At 57.7% G+C, this 20,823-nt stretch overlaps 10 protein-coding genes across 10 annotated transcripts; 3 read left to right on the top strand and 7 right to left on the bottom strand.

Annotated features, from left to right (window-relative positions):
* Positions 1 to 1,322: 1,322 nt before the first annotated feature.
* On the bottom strand, positions 1,323 to 1,625 carry ISF_00588 (hypothetical protein; the record flags this gene model as incomplete). The annotated part of the gene is made up of 2 exons (XM_018844195.1): positions 1,323 to 1,345; positions 1,427 to 1,625. 2 exons carry the CDS (start codon positions 1,623 to 1,625, stop codon positions 1,323 to 1,325), a joined length of 222 nt encoding a protein of 73 aa, XP_018708645.1.
* A 749-nt stretch (positions 1,626 to 2,374) lies between these two features.
* Positions 2,375 to 4,592, bottom strand: ISF_00587 (mannosyl-oligosaccharide 1,2-alpha-mannosidase; the record flags this gene model as incomplete). Its single annotated transcript, XM_018844194.1, has 3 exons — positions 2,375 to 2,575; positions 2,638 to 3,977; positions 4,037 to 4,592. The coding sequence occupies 3 exons, from the start codon at positions 4,590 to 4,592 to the stop codon at positions 2,375 to 2,377; spliced, it is 2,097 nt and encodes a 698-aa protein (XP_018708644.1).
* Positions 4,593 to 5,123: 531 nt separating this feature from the next.
* ISF_00586 (hypothetical protein) lies at positions 5,124 to 5,480 on the top strand (the record flags this gene model as incomplete). The annotated part of the gene is made up of 1 exon (XM_018844193.1): positions 5,124 to 5,480. The coding sequence occupies one exon, from the start codon at positions 5,124 to 5,126 to the stop codon at positions 5,478 to 5,480; it is 357 nt and encodes a 118-aa protein (XP_018708643.1).
* Positions 5,481 to 6,039: 559 nt separating this feature from the next.
* ISF_00585 (Nucleotide-binding, alpha-beta plait) lies at positions 6,040 to 6,784 on the bottom strand (the record flags this gene model as incomplete). Its single annotated transcript, XM_018844192.1, has 3 exons — positions 6,040 to 6,360; positions 6,423 to 6,639; positions 6,705 to 6,784. The coding sequence occupies 3 exons, from the start codon at positions 6,782 to 6,784 to the stop codon at positions 6,040 to 6,042; spliced, it is 618 nt and encodes a 205-aa protein (XP_018708642.1).
* A 725-nt stretch (positions 6,785 to 7,509) lies between these two features.
* ISF_00584 (alkaline ceramidase family protein) lies at positions 7,510 to 8,494 on the top strand (the record flags this gene model as incomplete). The annotated part of the gene is made up of 3 exons (XM_018844191.1): positions 7,510 to 7,595; positions 7,671 to 7,744; positions 7,842 to 8,494. The coding sequence occupies 3 exons, from the start codon at positions 7,510 to 7,512 to the stop codon at positions 8,492 to 8,494; spliced, it is 813 nt and encodes a 270-aa protein (XP_018708641.1).
* Positions 8,495 to 8,683: 189 nt separating this feature from the next.
* ISF_00583 (PAS-like protein) lies at positions 8,684 to 11,455 on the bottom strand (the record flags this gene model as incomplete). Its single annotated transcript, XM_018844190.1, has 3 exons — positions 8,684 to 10,246; positions 10,314 to 11,319; positions 11,403 to 11,455. 3 exons carry the CDS (start codon positions 11,453 to 11,455, stop codon positions 8,684 to 8,686), a joined length of 2,622 nt encoding a protein of 873 aa, XP_018708640.1.
* A 1,252-nt stretch (positions 11,456 to 12,707) lies between these two features.
* Positions 12,708 to 13,773, bottom strand: ISF_00582 (hypothetical protein; the record flags this gene model as incomplete). Its single annotated transcript, XM_018844189.1, has 4 exons — positions 12,708 to 12,733; positions 12,988 to 13,427; positions 13,509 to 13,654; positions 13,711 to 13,773. 4 exons carry the CDS (start codon positions 13,771 to 13,773, stop codon positions 12,708 to 12,710), a joined length of 675 nt encoding a protein of 224 aa, XP_018708639.1.
* A 1,605-nt stretch (positions 13,774 to 15,378) lies between these two features.
* ISF_00581 (transaldolase) lies at positions 15,379 to 16,061 on the bottom strand (the record flags this gene model as incomplete). Its single annotated transcript, XM_018844188.1, has 3 exons — positions 15,379 to 15,601; positions 15,674 to 15,905; positions 15,953 to 16,061. 3 exons carry the CDS (start codon positions 16,059 to 16,061, stop codon positions 15,379 to 15,381), a joined length of 564 nt encoding a protein of 187 aa, XP_018708638.1.
* Positions 16,062 to 17,233: 1,172 nt separating this feature from the next.
* ISF_00580 (protoheme IX farnesyltransferase) lies at positions 17,234 to 18,681 on the top strand (the record flags this gene model as incomplete). Its single annotated transcript, XM_018844187.1, has 2 exons — positions 17,234 to 18,130; positions 18,199 to 18,681. 2 exons carry the CDS (start codon positions 17,234 to 17,236, stop codon positions 18,679 to 18,681), a joined length of 1,380 nt encoding a protein of 459 aa, XP_018708637.1.
* A 718-nt stretch (positions 18,682 to 19,399) lies between these two features.
* ISF_00579 (Homeodomain-related protein) lies at positions 19,400 to 20,666 on the bottom strand (the record flags this gene model as incomplete). The annotated part of the gene is made up of 2 exons (XM_018844186.1): positions 19,400 to 19,888; positions 19,956 to 20,666. 2 exons carry the CDS (start codon positions 20,664 to 20,666, stop codon positions 19,400 to 19,402), a joined length of 1,200 nt encoding a protein of 399 aa, XP_018708636.1.
* Between the last annotated feature and the right edge of the window lie 157 nt (positions 20,667 to 20,823).

Below are 20,823 nucleotides of genomic sequence, written 5' to 3'. Positions count from 1 at the left end.
CTGGTGGCTGAAGCGACGGAGTTTTGACCAGCGGCTCCGGCCGAGAGCTCAGAAATGCAGAACGCGGGGATTGGGTAATGAGAATGATACCACAGAAACACTTTAGGAAAGAATTCTACTTGAATGAACTAAAACAATAAAATAGCAATAAAAGCAATAACTCGTTTACGAGTCTTTGGATTAACTATTGGCCAACAAGACGCAGCTGCGAATAGTTCCAAGAACAGAAGGCAGGAGCGCTCCGCAGCGCGCTCTGCGGCCCAATCGCAGGCATCCAATTTCCCCGCTACAACCCGCTACAACCATGTCGTAACCGACGAGGTTGAAACTGGGCAAATGTTTTACGTCAGTTCTTGCACAAGCCAGTCTTCAAAAGAAGAAGAATACACAGTTACCAGCCTTTCATCCTCAGGGGCTCTAAGAACCTGCCACTTCCCATGTTGCACCACCTCGGGCTTATCGTGGACAATTGCAATCCTCCTGGCCATGCCACGTTCAATGCAGAGGGCGCGCTGCAGCCTGGAGGCTTGCCCATAACTAATTGGCACGCCGTTTATCAGCCAAGCCATGCATGAATTTTCCCCAAATTACCTAAAAAAAGACCAATCCTCCCCTTCGTTCCCTCTTGCTATTCGCCGATGAACCCCCCCGACGAACCACACTTCATTTGTCGCGACGCCATTCATTATTGCAAGCGAGTTGGTGTGCCTGCCTAGTTGCCAACGCGGGCTAGCCAGCTACCTACAGCACATAGCCTTGAGCACAGGAATCGCCAATACGACACTCCAGCCGCCTACCCAACCTGTTAACAACGCCGTGACCAGTGACCTGAGTTACATCGCCCTCTTTTTCGAAATCTCCTTGAGCGCTTGACTTTGCTAGACCGTGCCTTTTTGCCGCCATCCTGAAATGTCTGGTCCGCCCACATCCTTCATGCATGTGCCGTGCTCGGAAGCGACCCTTTACACACACCTCGAGGCAAACACCAATCTGCTGTGCAACTTGATCACCTCCTTCCTTAAGCATCGCATATTATTGCTAATAATATCCCGTTGCCGTCTGCTTGCGTCACACAGATCATCAAGTGGAGCTCTGAACTGCCGCTGAGTAGGACAGCAAGGCTGCTCTGCCCTGAGACACCGTTGGGACTGCATCTAGTCAACATTTCAAGCAGGGTTCACAATGCACAAGAAATGTCGCAAGTACATCGTATTTTCATTCAGCAAAGAGTGGTAGAAGATTGCTCATCTCAACTTCATTGACCATCTATCGAGTTGCGAAGCTAAACCAAATCCCATTGCCCAGACGAGACTTCCGTCATCTCAAGCGTTGGACCATTCTGGTTCTAGGCCGGAAGGCTGTCAGCGGTTTGCCTTCTTCCCAACGCGCGCGAGAGCCCACCTCCCACCAAAGACAGCCAACGTACCGGGTTTGTAGAGGCTATGCAGCCAGCGAAGCGACTGCTTGACCTGCGCAACGGGCAGCTCGGGATCCGGCGAGTTGAACAGCTGGGCGCATCCCACCTGGCACACCGAGTAATAGACGGGGGCGGCAGCGCAGTCCCGCTGGCAGGCCGCCTGGGTCAGCGGGCCGGCGACAGCGAAGAGGGTGGAACAGACCTTCATCTTGAAGAAGAGGGGGCGGGGAATCGGGTCTCGAAGAAGGCGAAACTAAGAGCACTGTCTTAGTGGCAGTGTGCCGTGATGGTGGCGATGGTCAAGAGAATCAGATCGGCTCAAGGCTCATGGGCTGGTGAGCTCTATATAGACCACTGCCAGGGCAGTGAATAGTCAGCATCACCGTGAATCTGTGACTCTAGGACTCTAGTAAACGCAAGCCCGGAAGTGAATGCCAGGCTTCCATGATGCGCTCGAAGCAAACATCACAGCCTTTCCGGAGGAATGAAGTGAATGCAAAGCATAACGCCTGGCAAACTACTTCAAAAAGCGTTGAACAAAGAGCCCGAGGAAGAAGAGCGGTAGAGCACTGGCATGATGAAAGACAATGTTTCGGCACAGCGAGTGAGCGATTTCCTTGCAAGAAACAGTGAAGAGATATCGCCATGCTGGTCTGGCAGCTGTGATTCCCAAACAATGTGTCGGAAGAGCGCAACTTGCAGGCCATGATTCCATGGTGTGTCTGCCCCTAACAGTAACTGCGAAGCGGAGATGCAAAGCCCCTCATGCCCGACTCACGAAAGAACGGAAGGCTAAAGCAGGTTGGTGGCGTGATTTTCGTATATTCAAGATGCGAAAAGTAACATGTTCTATCTTTCTAGTATTTCAAACTGTTTCCGTGTCCCTCATATGTACAGCCCCCTCCGGCGGGATCACCTCTCCCAACACAAACAATGCACAGACTCACCAACGTCTCTTTACTCCGCCGTCGGCTTCGTCTTGACCTTGCCGATAATGTTCCCGTGCGCGTCGCGCGGCTTGCGCTCCCATCCTGTCCTGAACAAGTCGCCCATGTCGAACCGCGGCAGCGGGTGCGCCTCCGTGTTGAACACGATCTTGTCCAGCGGCATCAGGCTGTTGTCCGAGAACAGCAGATACATGTACTTGAGCGTCTCGGCCTATTCCAAGCGCCTCTGTTAGCCTTCTTCTCCCCCTTGACCATATGGTGTTCTCTACTTACCAGCCAGAAGCTCTCCATGTTGTCCCGCACGCGCGGCGGGACCACGTTGGCGTCGTCCAGGCTCGTGAAGCCGCCCTGCTCCTCCACGGCCGTGTGGTTCATAAAGGACGTAAACATCTCCCAGCCCCACTCGCGGTACTTGACATCGCCCGTGATGCGCCACATGTAGAACAGGCTCTCCACCGTCTCCGGGCGCTGCAGGTTGTGCGCGTCGTTGGGCTTGACGCTGTAGTCGCGGCGCCAGCGCGCGTGCGGGTCCTCGTCAAAGTCGGCCGGGGGGCGGTGCGGCGCGTCCGGCGCGGCGGGTGGGTCGGCGACGTTGAAGAAGGTGATCTCGGCCGACAGGCCCGTGGCCATGTACTTGTACATGCCCCAGCAGGTCTGCATCAGCTCGCGCGCAAACTTCATGTCCTCGTCGTGCTGCGCCGTCCACGTGGGCAGCTTGCGCGCCTCGGCCTCGGTGAGGCCCTCGGTCGCGGCGAGCGCGATGGTGCCCGGCAGGAAGCACACCAGGTGGTCCATCTTGGGCAGCAGCGCACCGTCCAGGCCGCTCGGGCGCTCCCCGACGATGGTGAAGCCCGAGGGCTCGCTGTAGGTCAGCAGGTGCTTGCGGATGCCGACCATGGATTCCTTCCACATGTCGAGGTATACTTTTTCCTTTTTGTTGGTTTGCAGGTACTGCTTGATCAGATACTCGTAGTACGAGTCGCCTCGGCTCCCTAGGCGAATGTTTTCGCCGCGGAACTCGCCATTGGCGGGATAAATGTAAATGGGTACTAGTCCCCCGGGCATGTTGTTATCGTCGATGACGGCCATGACCTTTTCGACAACATCCCAGTAGTTGGTCTCTCCTGTCAGCTTGGCCAGGTACTTGAACTCGAGCTGCAACGTGGTCGCCTCCGCCGTGGAGCTGGCGCCCATGTCGCCATGGGAGGGTATACCCTTGGAGTCATCCAGCTGGACACTGGCATAGGGGATACCCGACGGTGTGTCGAATGCCCCCATGAGGCGGCCCGCCAAGTCGGCAGCCTTTTCGAGGTACAGATCCTCGCCTGGCTTGCCAGGGTCGTCCTCAGTGATCGGTGCGAGTTCAGGGTGCGTCGTCGAGAGCCAGTGGGCGGAGAGCAGGCCGCCCAGCATGCGAATTGTCGTCTCGAATGTGTTGACATCTTGGTGCTGGTCCCAAGTCAGCGAGTTCGAGATCCATTCTCTGGCGTGCTCCAGTCGTGACGTTAGGTTCATGAGCATCATGGTGTCGAGGGAGTCAACAATGATCCAACCCATGCCCTTGGGCGCCATGTATTTTCCAGATTTCGAGATTGGGTGGAATTCGTCGTAGCCTTTTCTCGCAATTTGATGGTTAGCATTGTCGATGTTGCGATCAAGAGTTGCAGCCTACCCCATGCGTAACGTTCGTAGGCGTCCCAGCTGAGCTCAAACGCTTCCACCACTTGAGCTCGTCTGTGGTCCCAATCGACGACCTCGTTCTTGGAGATTCCCATGAAGCCCCACGCCGACTTGCCGCGCGCCGCCTTGGGCCGCGATGACTGCCAGGGCAGCCAGCCGAGGATGTGCAGGAGGATCACGAGGGCGATGGCCAGCGACCCAACCACGCGCTTCTTGCGATACCATCGCCTGTGTCGCCCACCGCCGTGGTAGTACGGCTTGTCCTTGTACATGGGCAGTTCGTCCGGTTCGAAGAGGCCGTTGACGCGGTGCTGCACGTCGGACAGTAGGCCGCCGCCGCCGCCGCGCCCCGAGACCTTGGCCCAGGCCGTGTCTTCGAGGCGGCGGTGCGGATCCTCAAAGTTGGGGACGTTCTTCGGTATCGAAAAGGGCATCTTTAGCGCATTGGCGCCAACCTGGGCTGCCGTGTCTCGTACGTTGTCGACAGCACGCCGAACTGTGGTTTGGAAGAGGTTCTTTCGGTGGATGTCGAACGGGTCGCGAATCATCTGGGCTGGAGGCTCGGCCGCTAGTCAGTGGATGGGATGGCTTCTACCGTCGACGTTCTGCGGCTTCCCCTGTGTGAGACGGCAAACGAGGGGCCCCGGGAGACCACGGTGTATTTTTTTTTTTTTTCGCTGGTCAATAAAACACAAAGACAGAAGCAGCGCAGTGACAGAACAACGCCCAAAAAAAGACAAAAATAAATCAGCAGTCCGTATACAAGCTCGAGCTTCCTTGTGGAGCGTCTCTTGAAGAGGCCATGTCAGCCTCTTTCCCTGTCGGCCCAAGCAGATTCTTTAGCGTGATCGCCGTTACGGCGTTGCCTGCCCGTAGGCACTTGAGAAGCTGCTCCACCGCACATACATTTCTATCATATGAGTCCAAAGCTCAGAATACAGAGTCTTTTTTGAGAAACAAAGTATCGAAAGTCCTTGATAAAGATACCGAATATTCAGATTCCAAGCTATCAGTTTTGTGGCGGCTTGTCTGCCGGTTGGCACAAGTGGCGGAAACCGTCACCCAACAAACGGGTCACGATGGCCCAGAGCCCAACGTCGGATATCAGCAATTATCCAAACCTTAGCCAGGCCGAGTTTGAAGAGGCCTGCCACCTGCTAGAAACGAGATATCGCCGGGCTACACTCGGGCCGCTGCGTAAGAAATGGAAGCTCAACGTCCGCCGGGCGCTAGACCTATCGTTTTCGTCGGACAACGACGGCTACAGCACATACATCGAGATCATTCGCCCGCTCGAAGGCGAGGCCGAGCTACCGTTTGACCTGGGCGGCTTCTCGATATCCGGAACTGCCCCGGAGAACCTGACCAATGCACAGGACGCGGAGATGATGGAAACGGAGGAGTCGGACAAGGTATGGCAGCCAACAGCCTCGTAAAATTATTGTACGCTTTGTACAGGTCTTCTGCATCTTGCTTCTAACTAGGTATATAGCTTGTTCTACCAACCCCCCGCGCCCGTCAGGATCATGGCTTCGTCGTGTACGAGATTCATCTCCATCCCACATATCGTGTGCCGTGTCTGTGGTTCACTCTGCACGGGCTGGCTACAGAGGAACCGGCATTCAACATTGACACCGTCTTTCGGCGGCTGGTCCCTGACAGCCACAAACCGAGCATTCGCGCAGGCATGGATATCTGTGCCATATCGACAGACGTGAGTAGAAGCCGACCTTGAGCCCCATACGGCGACCAGAAAGCTGACCGTGCGGCCAATAGCACAATCCCGTCACCGGGCTGCCGTCCTTCTTCATCCACCCGTGCCGGGCGGCGGATGTCATGGTGCAATTTCCATGTAGTATGCGAGATTATTTAATCACATGGCTCGGAGTGTTTGGCAGCGGCGTCAGCCTCTCGGTCCCCATGCAGGTGGTGATGCAGTGAGATTCCTTTGCAGCGTCAGACATAGATAGCACCCCACCAAATACACCGCCGCGTCTATTCGTCGTCGCTGTCCTCGTCCATGGCCATGTCTTCGCCGCTATCCTCAGGCTCGCTCTCGTCGTCGCGGTTGCGCTTCTGGCCGCGGCTCTCGGGCGAGCCGCTGACGTCCTTCATGGCGTGGTCCACGGCGCTCGGGGGCTTGGCCTGGGTCGCCGTCGCCGTCGTCGTCGCGGCGGCGGTGCCAGCCGGGGGCGCGTTGAAGATGCTCTGCTGCAGCTCGGTCTGCTCGGCGGCGGCGGCGCCCTTGGAAGGGGGCATCAGGGTGCCGTCGATCTTGCTGATGAAATGGGACTTGGACTTGGCGTATTGGATTTTCTAAAAGGGAAAAGCAGGCGATTAGCATTCGCCGGTGCGCTTGGGATCGCTTGTCCACTTACCAAGGGTCTTCCCAGAAACTCCTCGCCATCTAGCGTGCGCATGGCCTGGGTGGCGGCTTGAACATCTCGAAAGACGACGTGTGCTTGGCCGCGCATGGACATGGTCTTGAGGGCGACAACGTCGAGGACGGGTCCAAAGGTCGAGAAGAGCATGTAGAGCGCTGTTCGCAGGTCTTCTTTTTGTATCTTGGCAGAGGGCAGGTTTGTAATATAAATTCTGCAACAATCACGATTAGCTTGCCCATGAGGTTCTTTTGTTTGCGCTGGGGAGCTGGAGCTCACGTTTGGTTTGGCGGTATGCTCTGGACCTTGGCGGGGAGGGAAGCGTTGGGCCGTAGCCCGCGTGAGGCTATCGTAGTCATGTTGCGGGGGTATCTGTCGTTAATTGAAGCTTGTATGAGCTCTTTATCGCAGAAATATGACCGTAACTGCGGTCGTTGCCTCGAGTGCGTCGTTCGTTGGTCGGGAAGATGTGTTTGCTGGCTGTTCAAGATGAAGCTGTGGAGATTTTTCGCGGGCGACCAGCCTCGCTAGAAAAGGTTGACTCCAAGTGGGCCAAGTGCGTTTGTAGTGGAAGCTTGCACCAGAGCACGGGCATGACATACTTGTGCCTGGTATCCGTACCAAGCTATTATCATCTAAGCATTGTGTCAAGTTTGTAGTATTGGCATGCCAGATATCAATTATAAGCGCATCTTAGAAAGAATAGAGAAGGCGAAAAAGGAACGCACTTGTATGCACGTGAAATTGAAATGCACCGCGGCTCTACGAGGTACCGTTGCCCCATTGGGCGTGTCCATACGAGGCATCAACCAAAAAACTCTAATAAATCAACGATGCCCTCACCGGAACCCTCTACTATTCCCCGATTGCCCAGCGTGATAACGCGTTTTACTAGATTTGCTCTGTCCAAGACGCGCAGCTACCAACATCGGTCCAGCTTCTTCCTCTCCCCCGCCACCCGCTTTTTACCACCTGTCTCGGGTGAAAGACGCGCCAGAGAGCAGCGGAACTGGCAAACATCGCAAAGCGTGCCCAGGAAGAAACAGGGACGACATTCCCATCAAGCGTACCAGAAGTTTTGACAATGGGCCACGGTCACCACAATATCCGCTTCGACGGCGATCCGTATGCTCTGTCCGGAGCCTGGAGCCCGCCGACAAGTCGCGCAAAGTGAGTCGCTTCACTTACCCACCCACGCCCATCCATATATACCTAGTCCGGACGGTACTGATACGTCAAACCCAGTTTCTGCGAAGAAGATTACGCCTTGACCTTTTACCTCGCCGAATTCATCAATTCGTTGACCAACGTTGCCTACGGTATGTCCCCCGTCCCATCCTCACGTGGCCCTGGCCATACCCCTCCTCCCTCCTCCTATCCCAATCAATAGCCGCCTGCTCATCACCCCCCTCACAGTCTACTATGCCCTGCAATACATGTACGGCCCCGGCAGCCGCGGCCTTCTGCGGCCCAACGTCGACTTCATGTCCTCCACGCTCTTCGTCCTCGGCATCGGCTCCTTCCTCTTCCACGCCAGCCTGCGACAAGCCCTCGAGTTCGTCGACGAGCTCTCCATGATGGCCCTCCTCTGGTCCATGCTGCACGCCGTACTCACCGTCCGCCAAACGCCCCGCGCGGCCCGCGCCCTCTCCGCCCTCCTCGCCGTCGTCTTCCTCACCTTCACCGCCTTCTACCTGCGCACCCCGCTCATCATCTACCAGGTCGTCGCCTTCCTGTCCGGCGTCGGCGTCGTCGTCGCCCGCGTCATGCACCTCCTCCACCGCGCGCGCCCGCCGCTGCCGCCGCACCGCTGCCGCGAGTGGCGCCGCAGGGCCGTCGGCGCGCTGCTCGTCTGCGTCGTGGGCTACGCCATCTGGAACGTGGACCTCGAGTGCTGCGCGGCGCTGCGGAGGCTGCGCGCGAGGGTCGGGCTGCCGTGGGCGTGGCTGCTGGAGCTGCACGGGTGGTGGCATGTCTTGACGGCGATCGGGGCGGCTCGGTTCATGACGGTCGCGAGGGAGATTCGCGAGGAGGTGAGGCGCGAGGAGCAGGAGAAGAAGAAGGAGTGAAATGTGAAGAAACTCTATTCTCGTATACACACAAGGAAATCATCTTGTCAAAGAAAACTAGTATACTACAGGTTGGAAAATTTGGTTACAAGGACATAATAACAGCTCGAGATGGAGCGATGGAAACGAGGCCAGCACGACAATGCCATGCTAGACCGATAATAATTGACGGAACCCCCCCGCCCTTCCTCAGTCCTCCCCGATCCTCACCGTGAACGCCGACCCTTGGCTGTGCAGGGAGCTCGTCTCGTCATCCTCCCTGCGCCGCCGCACCATCTCACCGGTATACCTCTCATACCCTTCCTCGGGGATCATGGACACCACACGCTGCTTGCTGCTCCCGCCTTCCGCCGCCTGGCCCCCACCTCCACCCCTCGTCTTGCTGTCCGACCGGGTTGGCCACGGCGGTAGCGGCGGTTCCGATCGCGGGAAGACTCGGTACAGGCCGCTGGGGATGCCGCTGCCCGGCGGCGACGCCGGCCTGTGCTTGGGCGGCGGCGTGGCCGCGCGGGAAAGCGCCTCGGAGCTGAAGAACCTAGAAGCCGCCCCCGAGCCGTTTCCGAAGAGCGACCTCGGCGCTGCGCGCTCGCGCGCGCTCGAGGCGGCATGTTGGTTGTGGATGGCCTGCGTCGAGGATTGCGGCGGCAGGGCAAACTCGGACCGCAGGTAGCCGAGCGTCTCGGAGGACCGGCGCGGCCGGGCCTCGGTCCGCACACCGGACGCAGCAGCAGCAGCAGTTTCGCTCCCCATCGCAAAGGAGACGCCCGACACGGCGGTTCCCGGTGCTGAGGTGGCCGTCTCCGGGCGCTGGTGTTGGGTCGGTGTTGGGGCGGGCACAGGCGGCGCCACCACGCCGTACCGACGAGAATTCCAGTCCTCCTCGTCCACGATGACCATCATCCACACGCCGACCTTGTTGTTCGCGCCCGACAGCGGCGTGCAGTGCAGCCAGCGCGACCTCCCGGCCGGCTCCAGCTCCGAGAGCGTGTCCCCGTCGTCGTCGGCCTGCAAGTGCGCCTCCAGGGGATGGCTCAGGCTGCTCGTCGTCGGCTTCTTCTTCCTGGCGGCGCCGGCGGTCCTCCTCCGACTGGCGTTCAGCCACTTGACCTTGGCTGTCACGCCCTGGCCGGCCGCCAGCGCGTCGACCAGCTGCTCGCGGACGCGCGACGAGCCGCCGATGCGGTCGAGCAGCGGCGACTGCAGGATGCCCGGGACGCGCATCGACGGGCTGGCGAAGAGGATGCGCAGGGACGGGTACGGCCGCACCAGGAGGTAGTGCTCGTAGACGCCGGTGAGGCGCCCGTTGTGGCGCAGCGTCGCCGCCGTCATCGGCTGCGAGGAGCTACCGCCGCCCGGCATGGGGAGGCTCTCCTGCGAGCCGCTGTCCTGGATAATGACGCGCTCCTTGGTGCCGCGCCGGTAGTGGCTGGGTTCGTACTCGCGCTTCTCCGCCGCCGCCGTTGCCGCCGCCGTGGGCTGCTCGTCCTCGGCGTCCTGGAGCGGCAGCCGGTGCATGCTCCCACCGTGCGTGCCGATGACGTCCAGCTCCTTGGGCGTCAGGATCTCGGCGAGCTGGGTGATCTCGTCCTTGGGACTCTCCCGCAGGGGCGCGTCGGCGTCGAGCTCACCGTTCTCTTCCACCAAGCCGCGCAGCGCGTTGAGGTCGTAGGAGCTCATCGCCAGCCCCGACACGTCGACCTGCGCGCCGATGAAGTAGCGAATCGCGCCCCGACTGTCATACAGGGGCGCAAGCTTTTTTTTCACAGTTTCATGTTAGCAAAAACAGAAACACTCTCCCCCTTGTGGCCGGGTTGCTTACCATGACGAGGTTCATAAACGGCGTCCCGTCGCGCCTGTAGTTGAGGAACGTCTCGTAGTGCTCCACGCCCGCCTCCAGCTTCTCGCGGATACGCCTCACGCTGAACGGGTTCGTGCAGGGGCCCTGCAGGAACCTGCAGTTGCGGCCGATGACATAATCCACGCCGTACTGCGTCGTCCTGTTGAACTGCTCCGACATGAACACGATCGGGTTGTCCGTCCTTGACGGGTCCGTCAGGCAAAACACCTCCGCCAGGCCCTCCGAGCCGCCACTATCCGCGCCGCCGCCCATCACCCGGTGGCGGATCGACACCGACACCGTCTGGATCCAGACATGCGTCACGTACGCCGGCAGTTCCTCCCGCACGAGCGCCTCAAACGCCGCCGCCGCCCTGTCCCGCAGCTCCCCGTTGTCCGTACCTTCCAGCTCCGCCGTGAACTCTTCCAGGCCCGGGAGCGCGGCCGCGCGCTGCTGCTGCCGGAGCACGGCGTTGCTGTAGTCGATGGCCCGCAGCGCCTTGAGCGCGCCCAGGTAGTAGCCGAGCAGCGCGACCGAGGCCGGCCGGTGCTTGTGCATGTAGTTGGTGAAGCGGTGGAGGTGCGCCGCGTCGGCGAAGATGGCGTGCAGGTGGTGCCGCGAGAAGAGCAGCTCGGAGCGGCGCTCCAGCCGGTGCTTGCTGGCCACCGGGGCCGGTGCCGTCGTCCCCTCCGCGCCGCCGCCGTCTGGTTGGTCGCCGGGCGTCACCAGGTCGAAGCTGCCCGGGACGAGGTCGTCCTCGGCGATAGGGTCCAGGCCATCCGGGTCGCCGTTGGCCACCTGTAGCGCGGGAAGCAGCAGCAGCTCCGCGCCCTCGCCGTCTTCATTATCCTGCGGCAGTGACGCCGGCTTCCTACTACCGGGGTTGTGGTGGTGGTGGTGGTGGTGGTATGAGTCTTGGAGGAGGCTCGGCGGCGGCTGGGCCGAGGTATGTGCGTCAATTTCTTCAATGCTGCGGTTGCTGCTCTGACTGGAAGACGAGGAAAGGAAAGACCGATGAGCAGAGGTCGACGAGGTGTCTAGGCATCGCGTTTCTTGCTTGGTTGGGCTTACCTGGAAACGGGAGAGAGAGGTGGCACCGCGTCAAGGGCGACTGTCTGATCCATCTTGCCCAACAGCTGAGACTGATCTTACTGCGAGCTGCCGATGCCGAAAATTGACGGATGGTTCGTGAGTGGTTCTTGCGATGACTCGGTTGTTGGATGACGGGCGCAACGAACACACTCCGAATGTAGATGAAGAAGTTCAAGCGAGATTCAAGAGATAGATACATCTAGGAGCTACAAGATCATTTATATTGACCTGAAAATTCTCCTCCTATGTAGCAGCTTATAGCTGATCGCCTACCAGTGCCAGCATGTATGGGTTGCCCATCGAGCAGCCATCGCCACCACATTCGATCAAGGCCATGGCTGCGATCGCACTCATCGGACAAGGGTAATTGGAATCGGAAGAGAAGCTATCGTCTGTGCTTCCTTTTTAGACATGAAAGAGATCATTTCTCTCTGGCTCCTCCGCTGCCCTGGATGCCCTGGCGAGAGAGACCCAGACGCAAAAGGGTCTTCCAACCCGGCGTGCCATGTAGTGCATATTGCTTTTTTTTTTTGAGAAAACGCCACAATACAACTCTCGTTGCCCCCCATGCTGCCTGTACTGGTAAACCTAGGTCAGATGTGGCAGAGAAAAGCTTTTCTCGCCCAGCATCACGATCCATGCAAGTAGCGGTGGCGGATGTAGTTGCGCGGGCCAAATGCTTCTCATGAGAAACCCTGCACAGCATCAATCAAATCACGCAACGGTTTCTGTCAGTTTGGTCAATGACTTAATGTTCTCGAGTGTCTCACTCCCGTTTGCCTGTCAACAAAAATTGTTTGTTTAGCGGAGTGCTGATGCTGATCGTGACGGGTTGACAGACTCACTAGTTCAAGTAAGAGGCCAACCACACATCATGGACCACTCACTCACCATGGCGGCCGCACTAGTTGGCATGGGCCACCTTGACGGCGCATTTAAAAGGACTTGTTTTTGTCGTTGGCTGTAAGGATATGCATCGACGGCGAGAGAAGCAGGCGGGTTGAAGAGAGGAAAGCTGAAAGTATACGGATCACAAGGCCAGCTTCACGCCTGGTCGTTCCGCTCGTTTCGTTATACGCGGCTACTATCAACAAGGACAGGCGTTCTATACCCGTTCTCTCATTCTTTCCATCTCTTTCCAACCCTGCTTCATCACACGAGCATGCGCCCGCCGGCAGAAACAACCATGTCGCTGGCCCCTCCCTGTCTTTGCCACTGGGAAAAGAGAAAACTACATAGACCTTTGGACATGTGTAACACACAACATCGACAAGGTGGCGCTTCTCAAACACCTGTCACAGCCTCACAAGCTGTCATCCATCAGCAGCAATATGCAGCTAAGACAACAAGAATAGCATCAATAAAAAGCAAAGCGGTAAACGTCGGTTCCACTCACTCACACGGGTCAGCTCAGTGCAGCCGTGGCTTCGAAACGGGATCATCATTGATGGAAGCCTCATCCATCGCAATATAAACGCCGATCTGGCCCTTTTTCCTTTTTCATAGGGGGCCTCTTCTCTCTAATAAACGAATCACCATCCTCTTCCTCCATCCTCCCGCATACTGCTAATCTCCTGCTCCATCTCGTGCCGCACCTGGCGCAACCGCTCCGGTGCGCCACCACCGACAAGCATCTCCTCGTCATCCGAGTCCGGGTGCTCATCCCGTTGTGGGCGATACGTGGCGTCATCCAACCGTCTTCTCTTCTTCTTGTGCATGATCCAGCTCTGACCATGCGCGGCCAGCTCGTTGTCCGCGCCGGTGGTATTTGTCCCGTCGCTATTATATTCGTCATCTGCATCGCGCTTTTTCATGATGCTGCGCTTTCTCTTGGCAGATGCTGCGTAACTCCATCTCGGAACTGCGCCGCCGCGACCGCGACAGCGACCACTGCCAGCGGCACCACCACCACCCTCCTCCGAGACGCCCGCCACCTCGGGTATGGGCCGCAGGGCAGAACAAGCACCCATGTCGTGCGGCGGCCAAGGGAGATGCCAGTTGGCCCTGTTGCTTTCGTTGTTAGGATCCGATCGCCACAAGTTCCTCACATCAGACGACAGCACTGGATACAACGTAGCAGCGTACTCCGGATGCGTCTTCAAAAACTTGCGTTTGATTATGCTCAGCTCGGGTAGCTCAATCGCCGGGATCCAGCCGCTTCGGTTTGGCAAATTTTTCGCCGACCCGATGCCGTTCCGGATACGACAGCATCTGTCCCCTGAAAAGTGAAACTTGGTAAAGGGCGTTAGCAAGAACCATCCAAAAAGCAATTCACGACGATAATTACCTTGTATTCCTCCCCGTTGCCCGACACCTGCTGAGCATTGTGCCGGTCATCGGCTTCTGGCATCCTCCGCAAACACCTTGAGCAATGGTACGTGCTGTCTGGCACGAACGATGGGTCTGCATCACCAAGTACTGCGTTCCAATCAGGGGATGTTAGTCGTCTCGGCAGATACCTCACTTCCTTTTCTCTCTCTCGTTCCGCAACCGTTTGACGTGTACGGGAGCGCCCCCGTGCTAGTTCGGAGTCACCCGGCACGACGATGCCCTGGATGTCATGCCTCGGACCGGTGAGAGGGGAAACGAACCAAGTGTGCGCAGGCTCCGTAATAGACAATCGATCAAGGCTCTTAACCACATCTCGGTGGTTGGGTGTCAAATTGCACACTGCCCGTTGGGCAGCTAGGAGTTCCTGGAGTTTGCTCGCGTCGTCCTCAATCGGGTCACACTTGACCCCCGGACTAACATCACTCAACAAGGAACCTTTCTCTGTTGGTGCCTTCAAATTTCCCGGACCCATGCCTACGGTAGCGAGCAGTCTATCCCGCACGAAACTAAACAGCTGAAGAAACGTGGCCTGCTGCCGAGGGTCGGAGCTATTCGTCACAGTTGTATCTGGGCACTGCTTCTGGGGCAGCTCGTCAATATTCATTACATCTGTGAGGCGTTGGTGTGTAGTCGTGTAGTCATTAAGCGCTGGTATTGTAGAGGTTAGGCGCGTGGGATCTGCATGACGGGTGTACATGTCCAGTCTTACCTCTAGCACCGAGGACGTATTGGCTCGTCGTATCGTCGGCATTGGTCCTGGGGGGTCTAAGAGAAACACCCGGCCCTTGCACCTCATCACAACCACACGGCTCTTGGCCTTGGATGCCAGACTGTACTGATTCAACGGACAGTCCAAAGCGCATCGTGGCAAGCCTACAGGCACGGCCAAGACAACTTCAAGTCGCCGCACGAGCGGGTTTCTGCAACGGTTTTTCGCTTGTGGTAGGGTCGCGATAAAATAGGTCGATGCAAAAACAATTTCGACGTTTTCTCACTTTGAAGGAGACTATCGCCTGAGGGGTTGTTGGAGGCGCAGATAAGGCAGTCGAACTTGTCGCCAACGTTCTTCCAAGAGTTGGACCTGAAAGTAATTATACTTTCTCGGTGGCTTAGACTTCTCCTTTTGTGTTGAGTGATTCATAGCCATGAAGTCTGGCTCCGGTTATCGCATCTGCGTTTGAACAAGACGATTGCTTGGGTGGTCAAGGCGCAAGCAAACAAGGCCGGAAACCTTTGAATACATAAGGGAACAAATACATTCCTTGTCATTTTTATGGAGAGGTTCAAAAAGCACCCTTTCTTCAGCTTGTGAATTAGGCAGGATACGGGCATGTCACGGTAGCGCCATTTGCCCCGTGATCTGGGAGGGAGAAGGAATGTCCCAGCAGGGAAGCTGTCATGTCGGGCCGTCAGGGGTTAGAAAATAGAAAGATCAAGTTGCTCATTTATAGTGCATAGCCATGTCCTCCAATTTCTCTTGAATGTCGGAAAAATAGTTGATGGCTTGGATGAGCTTACCACAACTAATTCCGAAACCGCTTCTCGCAAACGCGAGCCTCCAGCCACTCTCGTCGGTTATAATGCCATCGAAATCGTTTCTGTTGTGTGAAAAAATTCGGTTTGGTTAGAAAACGTTTAGACAGTAGCTCTGCCACAGATCGGCAGGTGTGGAGGCAAGCTCCCGCAACAACGGCGGAGAGACGGTGATGTGATGCACGCCTGCGAGCTGCATGACCTCTTCAACGGATGTGAGCGAAGCCGCCAGCAACTGTGTATTTGCTTGAATGTTCTCGTAATATCTCTGGGTTTCCGCGCAAAAGTCGAAAGCTTTGTGCTCGTCCACAAACCTGGTTCGTTTTCAGCACTGTGACTGCTTACTTTGGTGACGCATGACAAAGATGCCGCCGCTTTGTACTTACCCCTTGTCAAAGTGAACCCGTAGCTCATTCACATACGGAGCAATGTAGGTGCAATTGGCGTCTGCGGCTAGCGACGCCTGCTCCATGCAAAACATTGTCGTTGCCAGAGTTGGTATGCCTTGCGCTTCAAGAGCCCGGCAGGCCTGTAGGCCTTCCCACGTCGCGGGTACTTTGACGCATAACCGGTTTGCATACTTGTCAGCCACCAGTTCTTTGAAGATTGACGCAATCCCTTGAGGGAAATTAGTTTTAGCGCACGATATTGCGGCGTCGACTTACGTGGACCATTCTTCACCGTCCTCTCGGTGGAGAAGAACAGTTTCGGATTCGTCTGAACATGGACGTATCCTGTGGTGTAAGGAAGGAACTCCAGTTGTAACTTGACCATCTTGAATTGTGAGATATTTGATGGTTCAGGGCAGTTTGAATGGTCATACTGCGATTTCCACTACAAATTCTTGAGGCGTCACATCACCGCGCAATGGAAACAAGGGGCCGCTTGCAGAGGTAAGGGCCTCCTTTCATAGGGAGCGGTAGTGTTCGCAGTCGTTTCGTGAAAGTTCAAAGTATGAAATTGCCTATACACATCTATTAATTGGTGGTGCTCGTTCGCGGTGCGATTGGCGACAACCTGGTTTGAGGTGCAATCGACAAACGGGCGTGACTTGGCGACTATTCCCTGTTAGAGGGTCTCAATTCACCGCTTCAATCAAGTACGTCGTAGGTCCATCGTATCGCAGTCAACATGGCTAGTTTCCCGCAGCCTATCCAATAATGTCGCCATCTTGTCGTTGATATGGAATATAGAGAGCTCTTGTAGAGGGTAAGCTTGTGAGTTGGAGATGGATCTTGGTCCCTGGCGCGACCTACATAGCTATGTATGTATGTATGTACATATGTACATATGTACATATGTATGTATGTATGTATGTATGTACATGCATGTATGTGGGTACGTACTGGTTGTACACATTAGGCGGGTCTACCTTGACTGCTGGACGCTGCGGGTTCTTGAGCCCGCAATCCCAGGCTATGAGCTCTTTTTCTTTTTCGCTGAAATAGAGGATGCAATTAGAGTTGTCTTTAACTGCTTCTTTAAATAGCTCATTTTCTATTTTCTAGCCTAATTTTCTGGCTGTGTAGCCAGGTCCAGGGAGCTTCGTGAACGAACTTAGCTTCTGTGGATGAATCGAATGATGTGTGAACAATGCCACAGTAAAAGCCCGACCACAGTATAAATCGGATCGAAAAGAAATCTAAAAATTAAAAAGGAAAAAAGAACTACTCATTTTCGTCTTCCTTCTGCCCTTCCTCGCCGTAAATTCGGCGTTTGCCTCGTCCACACCAGGCGGACCCAGTCACATGACGGATTGGGTCGGAAGCGTTGCCGTCAGCCAAGCCAAGCGTCAAAAAAAAGCTCCCAGGCCTTTTGCCATTTGCGAACACGATCACCATCTATCAATCTCGAAACCCGGATTCACCTCAGACTGCGTCTCGCCCTGGTGGTTTCCACACGCATTGGCCTTCTCGCGGTCGCGTCATGACCCGAGGACGACTAAAATGCGGTCTTTCCACATCCTAAAGCACGCATCTCGACGTCCATGCCGCGCCGCCCCCGTGGCCGCAGCTAGATGGCTGTCCTCGGCGACGTCGAGCGCTCCCATGCCCCGCGCCTCGGCGGCCTCCTTACCGGTCGGCAGCGGGAGCTTCTTCCTCTCGAACCGCCTGTTTGACCGGTCTCGGTGTCTCGATTTCCTCGTCTTCACCGGCGGTAGAGCCGCCCGCGCGACATCCACCGCGACATCGCCGACGATTGACGAGGCAACTTCACAACAGCAGCAGGTCCGCCACGATGACCAATCCCTCGAGCAATTACCGCCGCATCGCCGCCGACAGCTGCGAAAGCAACAGCAGCAGCAGAAAGCTCAAGGGGACGGCGAGGAAACACCCCTGCCGCCGGACGCCTCGTCACTCCTGACGACGCAGGCCGCCGCGCAGCCGGCCTCATCCCTCCGCCGCACGCTGTCGACTTTCCTCTCGCTCTCCAAGCCGCGACTGACCGTGCTCGTCGTGCTGACCGCCATGGTGCCCTACGCGCTGTACCCGGTGCCGGAGATGCTCGCGCCCGCCACGACGGAGACGACGAGCCTCAGCCCGCTAACGCTGCTCTTCTTGACCACCGGCACCGCGCTGTGCTCCGCGAGCGCCAACGCGCTCAACATGCTCTACGAGCCCGACACAGACTCCCGGATGACGCGCACACGCAACCGGCCCCTCGTGCGACGTCTCCTGCCGACGCGCAGCGCCGCGCTCTTCGCCGTGGTCGCCGGCGTGGTCGGCGCCGGCGCGCTCTACTTCGGCGTCAACCCGACCGTGTCGTTCCTCGGCGTCGCCAACATCGTGCTCTACGCGGGCGTGTACACGCCGCTGAAGCGCGTCACCGCGCTCAACACGTGGGTCGGCGCGCCGCCGACGGCTCCTCCCTCGGCGGCTGGCTGCTCGCGGCCCTGCTCTTCGCCTGGCAGTTCCCGCACTTCATGGCCCTCAGCTGGCCCATCCGCGACGAGTACCGCGCCGCCGGCCTGCGCATGCTCGCCTGGACAGACCCGGCCCGCAACGCCCGCGTCGCCCTCCGCTACTCCCTCGTCTTCGCGCCGCTCTGCGTCGCGCTCTGCGCCGCCGGCGTCACCGAGTGGTCCTTCGCGGCCACCAGCCTGCCCGTCAACGTGTGGCTGGCGCGCGAGGCGCTGCGCTTCTGGCGGCACGGCGGGCACGCGGGCAGCGCGCGCGGGCTCTTCTGGGCCAGCGTCTGGCACCTCCCCGCCGTGCTCATCCTCGCGATGCTGCAGAAGAGGGACCTGTGGAGCAGGGCCTGGCGCGGGCTGTTCGGCGACGCGGCGGACGAGGAGGGGCTCTGGGAGGAGCAAGAGCTTGAGGAGATGGCGGGCATGACGGCTGAGCGCGTCAAGGAGGCCGCCAAGGCGCTGGAGCTCCCGCCGCGCAGGTGACGGCAAAACGTTGTTTGTTTTGTCGATCGAGCCTGCCTGTACAAATTATACGACTTTTCTCAATTGTTTTACTACGGACCTCTACTCGAGGGACGGGGGCATAGCGCTGCGGCTCTTTGGATGGGTTGAGGTGGCTTGGAAACGTCGTTGGTGGGACGTGCAGGCCGTGTAAAGGAATGTATACAAATCATTTTGCATGGATAGATTTCACTTACCCTTTTTTTTTGTGACTATGGAAGATCACTTCGTTTTGTGAAAATTAACTTTTATGTTGGCGCTATCTATCATAAGCGGCGACGCAAAAGGACAGCGAACAGACTGGAACTCGAAAGAAGTATTTTTTTAAGAAATCGAAACAAAAGTCTGAAACCATCTCTTCAATACGGCAGGGCGCGGTGAGGAGCCATTCATCAAGACATCATGACGGAAAACATTACTGAAGGACATGACAAAAATGTAAAAACATGAAAAAGACTCCCTGACGCCAACTCCCCAATCGATTTATATCATGACAGCAGAACCAGAAAACGGAGACAACTCGCCAGCACAAAGGAGATTACAAGGAGTGACTAATAAGGAAGTTGTGAAGGCTCCCGACAGAATCGGGCGCAAAGGAATGATAAGGGTGCGGTGTGACTGGTGAGTATGCCGTTGAACAAGAAAGAAAACAGAGAGCAAACACTAAGCACAGCAAACAAAGACTGGGATAGGGACCTCCTCAGGCACTCTCGTTGCCCCGTCGGGAGACGTATCCCGGGTGCAGGCTGCCGTCCGAGCTGATGCTCGACGAGTACGCGTGCGGCGGGTGGTACTGCGTCGCGGAGGCGGCAGCAGTACCGCCATACATGAGGTTGGCGTAGGCGACCGGTCCCAGGTGCGCGAGGTATGCCGTCGCGTTCGTCGTCGCCGTTGCCTGCGTGGCGGTCGATGCGAAGGACGCGGCGGTGAGCATGTCCACGTGGCCGCCGCCGCCGCCGCCGTGCGAGCTCGGTGGCGCCGGGCTGCTACTGCTGTACGCCAGGGCGCCGGCGCTGGTGTCCTCCACCGGCGTCAAGCCGATCCCGGACACGCCGCTGTCGTCGTCGTAGCCTGTCGTCGCGACTGCCGCTGCGGCCGCGGCGGCCGCCATGGCATTGGCATCGAAGCGCTGCCTGCGGCTCGCCGCACGAGCGACGCCCTGCAAGTTCTTGAGGCCATGCGAGAGGCACTGTGGGTGTCTTGGTATCAGCTCAGTTCTCACGCCTCAAGGGGGTTTGCGTTGGGGTTCATCATACTGTGCGCTCCACAAACGTCCACTTCTCGCCCGTCTTCTCTGCGAGCGGCCGCCACAGGCGTTCACGCATCTGAACATACTCTGCCGCGACGCGCTCCACGCGCGCGGCCTCGTCGCCACCGCCACCGCTGGCGCGGCCCTTGCTGTCGATGAGGCGCTCGTGACGCTTGCGGCACGCGTTGGACGACTTGCCGGGGAAGAACTGCTCCTGGATCTGGCTCCAGTTGAGGCCGTCGCTGCGCGCCATGACGAGTTGCTGGTCGTCGCGGATCGACCACGCACCACTGCTAGGGCGGTGCCGCGCGTCGAGCAGCGTCTTGGCTTCAGCGTGCTTCAGCAGCCGGGGCCTCTGCTTTTGCTGCTGCTGCTGGGGCTGCTGATATTGCTGCTGCTGCTGCTGCTGCTGCTGCTGCTGCTCGCCATGCACAGACCAGTCGCCGGAGCTGGCGCTGCGCCGCAGATCCTGCGGCTCTACCTGCTGCTGGTACTGTTGGTACTGGTGGTGTTGGTGCTGAGGTAGGACGCCGTTGGCATGGTAGGCGTCGTAGACCTCAGCCTCCGTCGTTGGCATAGCGTAATACGCGGCACTGCCGCCGGACAGGCGTTGCTGGTAGGCCTGCGCTTGTGCGAGGCTGTTGCGGGTCTGGGCCTCGCGCCGCCGGGACGTGGAGGCCGAGTCACTCGGCTGTTTCGAGTGCTTGGAGGTCTTCATGGTGACACAGGGTGCTTTATGAGTGGTGGCTCTTGTGGAACGGGGAAGGTGCGTGTGTATGTGGCCTTGTCACATCAAGATTTTGTGAAACGAGGAATTAAAGATTAACGGTGATGGGAAGGCGAGGTGAAGACGAGGTCGCGGCCGGGTGGAGAGG

The sequence above is a fragment of the Cordyceps fumosorosea genome, assembly GCF_001636725.1.
Source record: "Cordyceps fumosorosea ARSEF 2679 chromosome Unknown scaffold_1, whole genome shotgun sequence".
NCBI classification, from domain to species: domain Eukaryota; kingdom Fungi; phylum Ascomycota; class Sordariomycetes; order Hypocreales; family Cordycipitaceae; genus Cordyceps; species Cordyceps fumosorosea.
This window is presented reverse-complemented; position numbering and strand designations above follow the sequence as displayed.